The 13,582-nt window shown below is 38.8% G+C and overlaps 1 protein-coding gene across 13 annotated transcripts in view; it reads right to left on the bottom strand.

Annotated features, from left to right (window-relative positions):
* plekha5 (pleckstrin homology domain containing, family A member 5) overlaps positions 1-13,582 on the bottom strand; it is a 148,538-nt gene that overhangs the window by 28,841 nt on the left and 106,115 nt on the right. For 12 of the 13 annotated variants that reach the window (XM_057837499.1, XM_057837486.1, XM_057837484.1 and 9 more), the window contains 2 exons: positions 11,349-11,421; positions 2,372-2,472 (listed from right to left, as the gene is read on the bottom strand). In XM_057837499.1, the coding sequence (XP_057693482.1) occupies positions 2,372-2,472; positions 11,349-11,421 (174 nt within the window). Of the gene's footprint in view, positions 1-234; positions 1,933-2,371; positions 2,473-11,348; positions 11,422-13,582 lie in introns of those variants that run through there. The other variant, XM_057837496.1, reaches the window with a different exon arrangement.

Here is a 13,582-nt window from a genome sequence, read left to right as displayed (position 1 = left end):
ATCAGAGACAAAAATCAATAAGTTATTTTTTATTGTTGTTATTATTGGTTGCTTAAACTGCTTATCTATGACATCTGGTTTGAATATATAAATGTCTGGGAAAATATGGGGGAGAGAATAGGTTTAAATAGAGAACTGACAGCAAAAGGCATAAAGCAATGGCAATAAGCACATATCAATACAATCCATTTCACAAGATTAGGGCTGTAGTTATCATAGGAAAATTATATTTACCAAGTCATGAATCCTAAAGCAGACACGCTGTATGGTTCAACTGATGCCTCCGAGCCAGCAAAGCAACACATTCGAGTGTGACAGAGAAAAAGAATTGTTATTGGAAAAAGTCAATATCCTGTTTACCACTTTGCAATAAAAATAAAATCCAAACTACCAAAAACAAGTTGCAGAAAATACAGGGTGAAAAAAATGGCAGCAGTTTGCCCTGCTTTTGCATTTCCCTCGTTACCAAGGTTGGAAAAGAAGTGGGCTATGTGGTAGAAGCTAAGCCTGAATGATCTGTCATTTAAACATCGCCATCGCAATAATGCGCGATAACCGCAAGGACGTGCGATTGTTTCTTTCTTTTTCTTTTTTTTTTTTAATACGCAAACTTTTGTTTCGCTTCATGCTTTCCACACAGTCTCTCTCCTGCACTTCATCTCAGCAGTCATCGGCCCCTCCTCCTCCCCCTGCTATAGCAAAGTGGAGGGGCCGAACAGCAGAGTGGAGAAAGGAGGGGGCGTTCTCAAAGTAAAAACAAGCAACACGTTGAAGGAAGCGATGGAAGACTTTGTCCCCAAAAGAAAATCAACATCAGAAATTTGGAAGTATTTTGCCTATCGACAAGATCATTTGGAACAAAAAATAGCCCTCTGTCGACAGCGCTTCGCCGTGGTTGCCTCAACACGAGGTAATACGTCAAAAGTGTTCGACCATTTGAAATGCAAGTATACCTGCAAGTATCTACGCATTCCTGCTACGAGCTGCCCATGAGAGAGGCTTTTTAGTACAACTGGGAACATTGTCACGTGCCAAAATTCTTGTCTCAAGCCCGCAATGGTGGATAAACTAGTATTCTTGGCCAAAAACCTATGAGTTCCAGTTGAGAATTACTCAGCGAGGAAGGTGGTCGATATGCAGACAAATACACATATACAATGTCTTTTCTTTTTATTCCTGTGACAGCTATCAGAAAGCCAGGAATTAAAATGGTTCTGTTATTTATTACAGTTATTCAGTTCAGTTATTTACAAGTTCAATTGAGTTTCTGTTTGTTATATTTAAATTTATTGTAAATTGTATTTTTCAAATAACTCAGAAGTATAGTGCAGCTGCACTTATATTTTTCATATTTAATATTTTTGTATAAAGATTTTTAAGACTGTTTCTGTTTTGCATTTTTATATTTATTGTTATATTTTTGTGAACAACTCAGGAGACAGTGCACTTGCAATTTTATTTGTCAGATTTAATATTTAAGGTCAGATATGTTTACAACTTTGTTGTTGTTTTACTGAGGTTTTTATTTATTGTTATAATTTGTGAACAACTCGGGACTATTGTACCTGCTATTTTATTTGTCATATTTAATATTTTTATTCAAATATGGTTACAACTTTGTTGTCATTTTACAGATGTTTTTATTGTTATATTTTGTGAACAACTAAGGGGACTTATGCACCTTCTCTTTTTTTGTCATTTAATATATTTGCTGCTGCTGAAGTGTAAAATACCGTTTTCAATAAATGATCTATTTTGTGCAGCTACATGGCTCTCATACAGCAGTCATACAGCATTCTTCATCATTCACAGATTAAACGATATTATATTAATACACTGTGGTCACGGTCAGTGAACTACAAGTCTTTCCAAACAGCTATTTAACTCATCTAGTGAAAATTTGAGTTTTAATATCTCAATATAATATTGCAATATATCGCAACCCCCCCCCCCCCCCCCCCCCCAAAATCGCAGCAATAGTTTTTTCCAAAATCGTTCAGGCGTAGTAGAAGCCCTTCACAGATTCCTTAGTGTCTGTTTGGTTGTACTTGGCAAGAGAACTTGTTTACTTTCAGGGTTTAGGAAGGACCCTAGATCATAATTGCACAGACTGAGCCCATAAAATGTGACCACTACACTGTAATGTGGGGCTTTCCTATGTACGTATCTTAATGATTCAGATTGTAAATAATGAATTTTATACTATTGCATGTCAAACTTCAATTATAAAGGACAGACTTGTTGCATACTTTCAGTATGCCGTTAATCACCTCAAACTACATTTTAGAAGGTCTTTGTTCATTCCTTTTCCCTCCATTTACTTTATAATTACTGTTTTGTTCATGAGTTGTTAGATGTTAAAAGTACTGACCTTGAAAGTGTACTTTCTGGTGATGTGATCATCAACAGACAACATAGATACATGGAAACTTGGTAGAAGGATGCTGCCAAGTATGCCTTCCTCTTTCTCATCTGCAAGGTAAATATGGTGTGATGGTCTCATCAAATTTCAGGTCCACAATTTCAGATAAAAATACTGCTGTATGGTGTGGCGATATACATAGTTATTTTTCCATTATTTTTACTGGTACAAAATATGGGTATCGGATTGGTATCAGATAGGTATCGGGTCAGTATTGGCAAAACATATCCTGAAAAAAAATTATGATTTTTTATTTTATTTTTTTTTTTAAACCAAAACAGCTAATTGTCCCCCTGCCCGCTAGCTACACATACAATATGATCCACACAGAAAACAGACAACACAATTCGTCTCGATATCAATATTAATTAACTATTACTGATGACACTATGCTAACATAATACACAGCAGTTTCTAAAAGAAAAATCACAAAAATGTAGGGACTGTACTGCTTCTGTTTACAGTGGATAGTTTTAGGTTGCAGCGCTACTTAATACATTCAAAAATACAATTGTGAAAAGGTGTCTTAATTATTGTAAGCTTTTTAAACAAATAATTTAAAATGTATTATAAATTATAAATGTCAATATTGTGACATAAAATGGTCAACAATGTGATGTATTTTAATTTCCGTATCGCACAGCACTAGAAAAAGAACAGGGAAAAGTGTGTTAAATCAACTGATAACAATGCAGATACGTACTGCAGTTTGTAAAAAATATGAGCATTGATTTAAAGTTCTCTTACGTTTGTAGATGTGGCACCATAATGACAATAGAGCACTCTCCGCAGGGGGATTAGATTTTACTTTGCAGTTTAAGCAAGAAACTAACATCCTACTTTGAAACTTACAATACCTCTGCACACAGCAGAAAGTGTGCTGGGAAACAAAACACATCAGCACATCTGAAGTCCCTGTTTATTTGGCCTTTTTCGTAAATCCCTTTCAATCTACTGGGAAAATGATTGTTCATTTATTAGGTAAATCACTTCAAATTGGAGCAGTGTGTGTAAAGTCCTAGTGAACAATGATTTTGTAAAATTGACTGGGTTTTGGAGCATATCTGACTAGAAATCTCAAATGTTCTCGAAACACACACAAACACAGCAGATATTTACAGGCCATAAGTTGATCCTGCCCAAGATCTAGAGCAGACATGTCCAAAGTCCGGCCCGGGGCCCAAATGCGGCCTGTGGTCAAATTTCATCCGGTCCCCAGCCTCTGTCATAAAATCAATAACATCTGGCCCGCACACAGTCAGCAGTACTGTTACCAGCGTATGAAGTAGCTTACACAATAAATTTACCCACTAAATGGCAGCAGCACTCTAAGCAACATTACCCCGTGTAACCCTTCCAATTTTCTAAAATGGCGGCAATCAACAAAAAAAAAGAAAGTTGATTGCGACGGCCGACACTTCAAGGATAGGTGGAAATTGGACTATTTCTTCACTAAAATATGCGACAACTGTGTCTGCCTCATTTGCAGAGACAGTCGCTGTTTTTAAAGAGTTCAATGTTAGGCGATATTACCAAACAAGACACACTGACATGTACGACAGGATTTCGGGAATGATATGCAGCGAGAAATTGAAGCAACTTGAAGGTAGTTTAATTTCACAGCAGCAGTATTTCGAGATTGTTGAAATTATTAACAAAAAAATAAAAATAAAGCAAATGTGACACACAGAATGGCTTGCTAAAATTTGCTTAAATATATTGTTGTACGTAAAGGACGTCAGCCAAGATCGGCCCCCCACATATTTACGGCACCAAATCTCGCCCCCAAAAAGTTGGTGGACACCCCTGATCTAGAGTGTAGTTTAATTGTGCGATAGACTCAACAGAGAGCAGTTGTTTTTTGTTTGATGACAGGAGAGATCGCGCCCACACCACTCCCTCTGTGGTGATAGATACAATTCCTCAACATGCCTATCTGAGTAAATCCTTTGGGGCCGGTGCTTCTGCCTATGGCTTTTGTCAGTTAGTGGGTGGAAAGAAGGCAAGCACTGTCAGACAGCAGGAAATAACACAGACTTGGTGTCATCCTGATTAGCAATGTGACCTTGTCTGCATTAATTGAGCAGACAGTATCAGCATCACTGGAATATGTGTTTCTATGTATCTGCTGCCTAATGGTAACCCTACAACATATAAACTGCTACTTTTGGATTCAGTGATTCGTGCAACACCAACGAGTCGCTGATTCCAAAGGTGTCATGATATGTCATTGTCATGTCAAGTGTCATGTCATGTCATGTCACTAAGGCTAGGTTTATACTGTAGGTCTTAAGGCCGAGTTATACTTCCGCGCCGTCAAGGAAGACCCGATTTACGACCCTGCGCCGTAGCCTGACGCGGTCCTATTGATTTTTCAAACCCTAGCTTCACGTTAACGCATATGACGAGGTGGAAATAGACTGTGATTGGTTCGCTCAGACTGTTGTTCCCGGTTCAGCGCGAAATCACCGCTATTGTAAAACATTATTTATCTACACGCAAAAATGGACCAAGCCGACGGGAGTATCATCAAAGAGCAAGTCTCGTGAAGACGTCATAAAGTTTGCCAAATGGTAAGGTCAGCGATTGAATAAAAAAGTGGAAGAACCACCGAAACGTGTGTGTTCGGTATCGAGTGGCCACACGAAGCGGTGACCCAGTCGGCCAAAAACTGCCAACTTTTTACCACTTTATGTCGTATTTTTGGTTGGTGCACTACAATATTTATTGTGTACATATGTTTGCTGTGAGTCTGTGACTTATTTACGCATCACACTTCAAGTATATGACAGGCATGAAAAAGGGTCAGGGGTTAAAAAGGTGAGAAGGGTGTGGAGGAAATATGTTCCGGTACACTGTACAACCCAACAAAATATTGAGCTCTGTCGACCCACACTGTGTTTCAGCAGGGCCGTGCAGAGACCGTTGGAGGGGCGGGTGTTCGTCGATCAAAAGGGGCACATGAACAAGTACTTACACAGTAATACACCTTAAAACAACATAACTTCAATTTTAACCAGCTTTAGGTAATAATTGGCTGCAACTGTGACATACTTTAATTAGGAGGGGGCAACAGTGAATAGAAATCAACACTGTCATCAACACTTTCTGGCTGTCACTCAGTCTGTCTGCCCCATTTCTTCCTTCAACCTCTGCATCAAAACTTCCTTCCTCAACTTGTTCATCTGAGAACAAACCACATCAGATGGTCACTGAGCCACCAACAGCTCAGTTTTCTCAAAACTATTATTTCATTATTATCCATACTTAACAACTCTAGCACCTAATAATTAATAAAGCAACGGCATAAAATCCTATAGAAAAATAACATTGTAATTGAGTTTATAATTGTATTTTACACCCGACTATCATTGCAAACTTATTCTTACCAAGTGTGCTATTCACCCAGCTGATGAGGTATCCACTGCCTTTAGCAGATTCATTCAATTCTTTTTTTTTTTTTTAATCCCTCAATCTCCTTTCCTTACAAGACATATCTATATAATAAAATATAAATCTTATTAACAAAAAAAACAAAAACAAAAAAAATCAGACTCCCCGGTGGCTTTTATTTTTAAAGCTTTCTTAATTTCTATCTCTCTCAACAACTATGGAGGTGGATTTGTGTCTTTATTATTCAATCCAAAAAAAAGTTGCTTCAATCAAAAACAAAGTTGCTTCAATCAAAATAAATATTCTGAATCCCAAAAAAGTCACTTCAATAAAAAAATTAATTGTTTTTGATTGAAAAAAATTAATTTGAGACCAAAAAAAAGCATTTGAAAACTATTTTTCTTGATTGAATCATCTTTTCACATTGAAGTAATGTTGTTTTGCGTTCGGGCCACATTTTGGCTAGGAGATTTGTGTCTTTATTATTATTCAAACAAAAAATAAGTTGCTTCAAACAAAAAAAACAACAACAACAAAAACTCACTTTAAAAAAATTCTATCATAGAAAAAGTTTGCACATGTGTCCATCATCGTTTAACAAAGTGAGCAGCCTCAGAGGGTTTGAGTAGACTCACTATGAAGCATTTATTAAAGCCAACCATTTTCTTCCTACTTTCTTGTTGTTTAAAAATAATTCGGTGGGGCAGTAACATGTTTAAAACATGTTAATTCTTACATTTTGAAGTGCTTAAAAAACATTTATAAATGATACTTTGGGGGGAAAAATTGAAAAAACATGTCTTATATATGTATCTTTTCCCAATGTAAAATCTGAATAAATGCATTGAACACGCGGAAAAAAATTGTGGGGGGTAGAGGGGGGGGGGGGGCGCTACTTCGCGGTTTTCACTTGTTGCGGCGGGTTCTGGTCCCCATTAACCGCGAAAAACGAGGGATCATTGTATTTCTGAAACGCTTTAAGAAGCAAGAATCATTCCCGCCACTCGTCGGGCCGGTGGACACCGGCCGTCATCTCAAGTCCAAGCCGAAAATAACGCGTCTCAGGCGGACGACGGGAGCGATGCGAGGCGCCCCCCTCCATCCGAGAGCAGGCTGATTAATCTGGCTCAACAGTGCGTTTTTTCGTTTATATTACCGCTAAATACACAAGCTTGACGCCAATTTAACGGGAGCTATTTTTTCACGGGAGATTTGCCTAGCTCTAGCAGTGTTCAACGCAAGCTGCAACGAATAGCAGTAACTTTATTATATCGCAAAATATGAAAACGATTGAAACCCTTACTCACCAAATTCAATCTGCTGGCAAATACGGGCAAGTGTATGCTGCGCTCTGGTCTGCCCCGGTGTGGATAAGGCCTGCTTTTTGTTTTCGCAGCTTTGCAATGCAACCAAAGGCTCTCCTAGCACTCCCTGTACACGTAAAGAGTGCGCGCGATTGGAATAATGGAACGCAGTTTGGGCAGATGATTGGTTCTCGTCAGCGAAGCATCTAGAAGGATTTGCTGACTGTCCAAGTGTCACTGTTTTAAATGTCACTGTTTTAAAGGACCGATTTCTGAATTGCTCAGTTTCCGTACTAAGTTAATCACATGATGATAATAATAATAATAATTAGATTAAATCTCCCGACCCCCCCCCCCCCCCCCCAAAAAAATAATTTCTCCTCGGATCTACGCAATTCACGTAGGTCGCCCTTTTTGACTTCAAAACGGTGAATTTCGCCGAAAGGTGAGAAATTTTCATGCCTGATATGAAGAATAAAGCACAGGTTTGGTGTCAAAAGAGTTGTTTTGATCTTTTATTTTCAATAACAGACAATTCACACATGATACATCACTGATTGAGAGTGCCTCGGTTAGAGCAGGGCGATAAACCGAAAATTTACCGTTACCGAAATTCTTCACGATGACCGACGTAATTTTGACCATGTCGGTAAATTCAGTAATTTAATAAAACGAGAAAATATAGTCTTTTCATCCCGCTTTAACTCTGTGTTGTTCGGCTATGTTCATTCCACTTTAAGAAAGCAGATAGTGTGCTTACGTATGGAGTCACGAGGTTTTCAGGAAGCCAAACAAACAGAAGCCCGGGAGGCTAACGCTAGTGGCTAATGCTACAAGTAAACGAGATGGAGTCGGGCTTAAATTAGCTTCGCCAAGTCGCCAGTCGGATAGCGGCTCTAACCTTGTCGAAACGGCTGAAATTAATGAGTGGACTGGGCACGGACTTCATGTGGCAATCATTATGTCACGTTAATTGGTATCTGTGATTTCTCTGAAAGCTTTCATGATGGTAAAGCACTCATCATAAAGTATAATCCAAAAGTGAAGCTAATATATAATCTAACAGTTTAATGGCTACAGCTATTTTTCTGTATGTGTTTGCTCTATTCTGCCATCATAAAATCTTAAATGTTTCATTGGCATCAGAGCAATACAGCTTTAATCTGGTTGTGTCTGTGTGGGTGGTGCATGCATTAAAAAATGTTCTGGAAAAAAAAAAACTGAAACCTTGACGTAAACACTTGTGTTGAATAATTATGTCACAGCAGCCATTACCAATAAGTTGTCTGAAGTGTACTGTTAAAGCTGCAAGTCATTTGTGTTAGAATGACATGTTTGCACAGTCGTCATATTGATTTTTATAATCTTGTACATTTTTCAAGTCATACAAGCTGTTATGAATGTTCACAATAGAATTCTTATTGTTGACAATATTTTTTTAATACTTATGTTTAGCCTGCATGTGCAATTGTTAAATTGAAAGCTGGTAAATAAATTTAACGAGAAACGGTTAATTTGTATTCCATGCATTGATTCAAATTTTCAAATTATATAACAGTCCGCTTGGGCGAATTTATCGTCATTTATCGTTATCAAGGTAAATCTGCTCAATTTATCGTGATACGTACTCAAGGCCATATTGCTCAGCCCTAGCCTCGGTGCTTTTTATGATAACGTTAACATCATGGCTTCCAACGCAGTTTGGGAAGTTCCATAGACGCCAGAAATCTGCTATGGCTTCCCACTGGCTGGTTGTAGCACACGGCAAATAAATCGGGCTGGAGGGCTTTGCAGACCTTGGACACAGTGCTCGACGCCAGTTTGAAGCTAGCCGCCACAGCTAGCTTTCTCCACCTGAGTCTAGAACTCTCTGTGCGTCATCAAAAGTTGGCCAGACCTGCGTCACCTGCCCCTCAACATTTGTATGAACAACATTTATTCAATGTTGATGAGCTGAAGATTTACATTCAAGCGTTCCATCTTGCATTATTTTTTTCTCCGTTAAACTAGACTAGCAGAAGTCAACAAGCATGCCCCAAAACCACACAAACATAACGCCACCCCCCCCTAGTGGCTTGGCGGTGAATTACAGAGCAACGCTTTCCCTCAACGCAGAACTTTCGAATGCTCATTGACGCCGTAGTCACTTCGCCGTCACCGCAACGCAGGAGCATAACTCAGGCTTTAATGCACAATTCTGATTTTTTGTCATATCTGTTTTTTTGGAGGTGCCAGTTCAGATTGCCTTTGTCCATTGACCCCATTCAAGTATAATGCACGCACTCTAATTCACAGTCCGACACGCGCTGAGCAAACTGACTCGCATGCGCAGAAACATCAAAACAAATAACTACACACTGTGTGTGCATGACGCACGCGCATAAGCCTTATGTGTGTGTGTCAGTTTGCCCCCGACTCGGCCATGTAAGCAATATTCAAATATTGCTCATTTGGCGCAGAGAAACTGAGCATTATAAGGCCTATCCTTTTCTTCTCTTCATTTTATTTTTTTATGACTGTAGTCAAGCCAGCCTCCTGCGTAGTAAATGCCGAGTTCAAGCTAGGCGCTAACACTATTGAATAGCTACATCGCTGCCATCTTGCGTGCTGCTCTCGCTCTTTGCTGACGAAATTGCTGCATGAATTCCGATTTGGGAGACAGTTCAGACCACCGCCACATTCTGGGAAAATGTGGCCCAGATCGGATTTAAACCACATATGAAAGTGACCCAGATTGGATTTGCAATGGTCCACTTCTATGCGACCTGTCACGTTAAGACTGTCAAGTTAATGCCTCACTCGAGTCGGAAAAACACAAAAAAATCTGATTAAGACCTGTGGTGTGAACATAGCCTAATAGCACCAAAATGATGGTACTTTGTAATTTAAAGAAAAATAATGTGATTTAAAATTACCGCAATTTCCCGAATATAACGCCCACTTTTCCCCTCCAAAATCAACTTGTAAAATCATGGTGCGCATTATACACGGGTACAGGGATGGAGACAGAAATATATATATATTATATATATAAAGACCGATTTTTTTTTTTTTTTATTGACACGGCCATGTTGTGTTGAAGAAACGTACGCGGCGATACGTTGCCGACCATTACGGTACGTGACGTCACCATTTTGTTTTAGTAATACCTCACTCTGATTGGTCGAATGATTTTGTCTGTGTTAAATTCGGCTTTTTTCACTATTCATAAAGCACAGAATTTAGTTTCTTGAACTCATTTAAGTCAACGTTTATTGCAGCTCCGCAACTCGGACCATAACAGACGTAATACAACACAGACTTCCTGAGTCCGTCAACTATATCTTTCCCTCGGGAAACTCAAACCCAAATAACAATAGTTCCTATTGTTACAGTCTAGTGTACAGCGATGTGCTCTTTCTGATTTCCGACGTAAATCCTCACTTTTATTTTACCGTATCACTCCATGGAAGAAATATTTATTCATCATGATGAAACGAGCAATTTATACAGCAGCCTGTAAAAGAAAAGTCACATCTGTTTTGTTTTCTCCTGGATTCTGGAGAGTTGAAGAAGTTGTCAGATCATATTATTACCGTACATATTGTCAGTTTACAGTAATGTTTTGAACTACCAATGTGCTATGCTGGTGCTGTTTCACCAGTCAGTAAAATGACATTTCTGTATCCGTACACGAGCTCTGTTTTCTTGTATTCTTCTATTTATTGGTGCTAAAATTAGGGTGCGCATTATACACGGGTACGATAATTTTCCCTAGATTTTACAAGTAAATTTGGGGTGCGCGTTATACACAGGTGCGCCTTATATTTGGGAAATTACGGTATTTAAAAAAAAAAAAAATAATACTATTCTTGGCAGAGGTGAGGTGCATACTTTCTGTTAGATTTTGGAATTATAAGGGCGTCAGAAGATGTCATCAAGACAATGAGGATTTATGAATGTGCAACCACAATGTAATAGGAGCTCGCTTGATTCCTGGAAACTTTACAGAACTCCAAATCAGTGTGAAACACATTTTCCAGTTCAGCTTTCTTTGTCAAAACCATATTGGGAGCCATAATCCAAGCCCTCTTTCTCATATAGCCACTTTTAAGTGTCTTGTACAACCATAGGATTGAGTCCAGCTAGACAGCAGTCGCCAAGGGCATGGCTTAAGGCGAGACAGCATTGTTGAGAGCCTTGCTGAGAGCACTGCTGTTGCAAGTATGCTTTTAGTTGTTATGACTCACCTCTGTAATAGAAGAGACACAAGTCTGACAGCACAAACCACCTCTTTTTCCACAGCTTCATCCCTGTACTGTCCTGTAAACAGAAGAATAGGGAATTTCGTTCATGAAAAATTCAATATTTAAGTTGCTTGATTGAATAGAATTGTGGGTATTTGACCATATATTCTTGATTCATAATGTGGAAAATGAATTTTAGGTTACTGCTTTAATAATATTGAATTGCTTACTGAATGGTCTGAACTCCATTTTTTTTTTTTTCAAAGTCTTGAAAAGATATTTGTGCTCTCTGTGAAGCTCCTCTTAGAACGGTCAAGCATGAGCTTGGCGGAGGAGTACCCTAATTTTCGGACTATAAGCCGCTACTTTTTCCCCTCATTTTGAATCCCGCGGTTTATAGTCCAGTGCGGCTTATTTGTTGATTTATTTGGGTTAATAGGTAACACTTAATTTGACAGCGGCATCATAAGACTCACATAAGAACATCATAATTATGACATGACACTATCATGGGCATTACTGAATGCTTATGACAGATGTGTCATGTGGCATATTATTTCACTAACTCCATTTATGTCCAGCTCAGATCTTTTACGGCCATTCAAAAGTGAGATAATTTGCTGGATGACACTAACCGACCTCTATTATAAGCATTCATTAATGCTTATGACCTTGTCATGTAATAATTATGACTGTCATATGACAGTATTATGGCACCACTATCCAAGAAAATGTTACCAAATACCATAACTAGCAATTAATGAAACAACTGGAACAGTAACTGAAGAAATAATTAGCACAGAACATGAATTTTGATTGCTTTTTACATCTGTAGCACCGCAATGCATGCTAGGAGGAATGTTGGATGACAACAGTGTTGAAAGCAGGTGGCAGCAGAGGTTGACTGTCTCCCCAAGGGAGCAGTGATGGCCAAATGAAGCTTTTAGAAACAATAAGGCTTTGCACCCAATTGGTTCAAAGCTTAATGGTGGTTCATTTGGTCTCATGACAGTCTTATGACGCCACTGTCAAATGAAGTGTTACCAGTTAATATCTTTTGGTGTAAATATCCCATAATACAATGAGGACAACTGCGGCTAATAATCCAGTGCGGCTTATCTATGAACAAATGCCGTTTTCATGTCAAATTTGGTGGGTGGCGGCTTATAGTCAGGTGCACCTTATAGACCAGAAATTACAGCACTACACATTCATAGGCCCCCAATGGACAGAAGAGGGGTTTTACTGCTTTTTCATGAAGGACTTCAATAGTGTATAACTTTTAAAGAGGCGTAAAAACATAAAAATCCTGCTTTTATTAAGAGTTGCAGAATTGTCAGTCGGTGGTTGATCTCCATCACCCTGATTGAGCTCTTAGAGAAAAAGCGGCTGGCAGCTGAGTCAACGGAAGCCTTCACGCATTGAAAGGACGGTGCCGGGAGGCTGCAATCCAAACTAAATGAGTCCGACACTGAGGACGCCTGCAAGTCCTGCCTGGCAAACTTTTGCCTCAAGTGTCCCCTTTTCACCCTGCTGCTGTGAGCGGAGCCTTCATTAAGAATTGATATTCAAAGAGGAGCTTGTACTGCCCCAGTAGCAAAACCGATAAAGAACACAGGCACCAAATATGCATTTTATACCTAGTAATTTATAATGGATATAAAAAGTCTACATGTCAACGTTTTATATAGTAAATTTAAATTTTTTTTGTGAAACAAGATACTGTATTTTTCAGACTATAAGTCGCACCCGAGTACAAGTCGCACCAGCCCAAAAATGCGCAATGAAGAGGAAAAAAAACATAAGTTGCACAGGAGTATAAATCGCATTTTGGGGGGAAATTTACTTGACAAAATCCAACACATAGAACAGATATGTCATCTTGAAAGGCAACTTGAAATAAAAATACAGTAGAGAACAGCATGCTGAATAAGTGAACAGAATCATGCATGAACAACGAAATGCGAACATGGCTGGTATGTTAACGTTTAAACATAGTTAACATATGTTAAGTAGAGGCGTGCAAAATTTCCGATTCTTAGATTATTTGCGAGTCGGCCGTGAAAGATTCGAGAACGATTCACAAACATCCAAATTCCGATTATTGAATTATACCAGTAAAGCAGAACTAAAACAGTCAGCGCGGTCTTCGGGACATCACATACATGTAGAACTAGATGCAAAATGACAGACGACGGCGGTGTTAAAACATATAAAGACAACTAGATGTGAAAAGA

The sequence above is a fragment of the Corythoichthys intestinalis genome, chromosome 5, assembly GCF_030265065.1.
Source record: "Corythoichthys intestinalis isolate RoL2023-P3 chromosome 5, ASM3026506v1, whole genome shotgun sequence".
In the NCBI taxonomy this organism is placed as follows: Eukaryota; Metazoa; Chordata; class Actinopteri; order Syngnathiformes; family Syngnathidae; genus Corythoichthys; species Corythoichthys intestinalis.
Note: the sequence above shows the minus strand (reverse complement) of the source record. Positions and strands in the feature narration are given on the sequence as shown.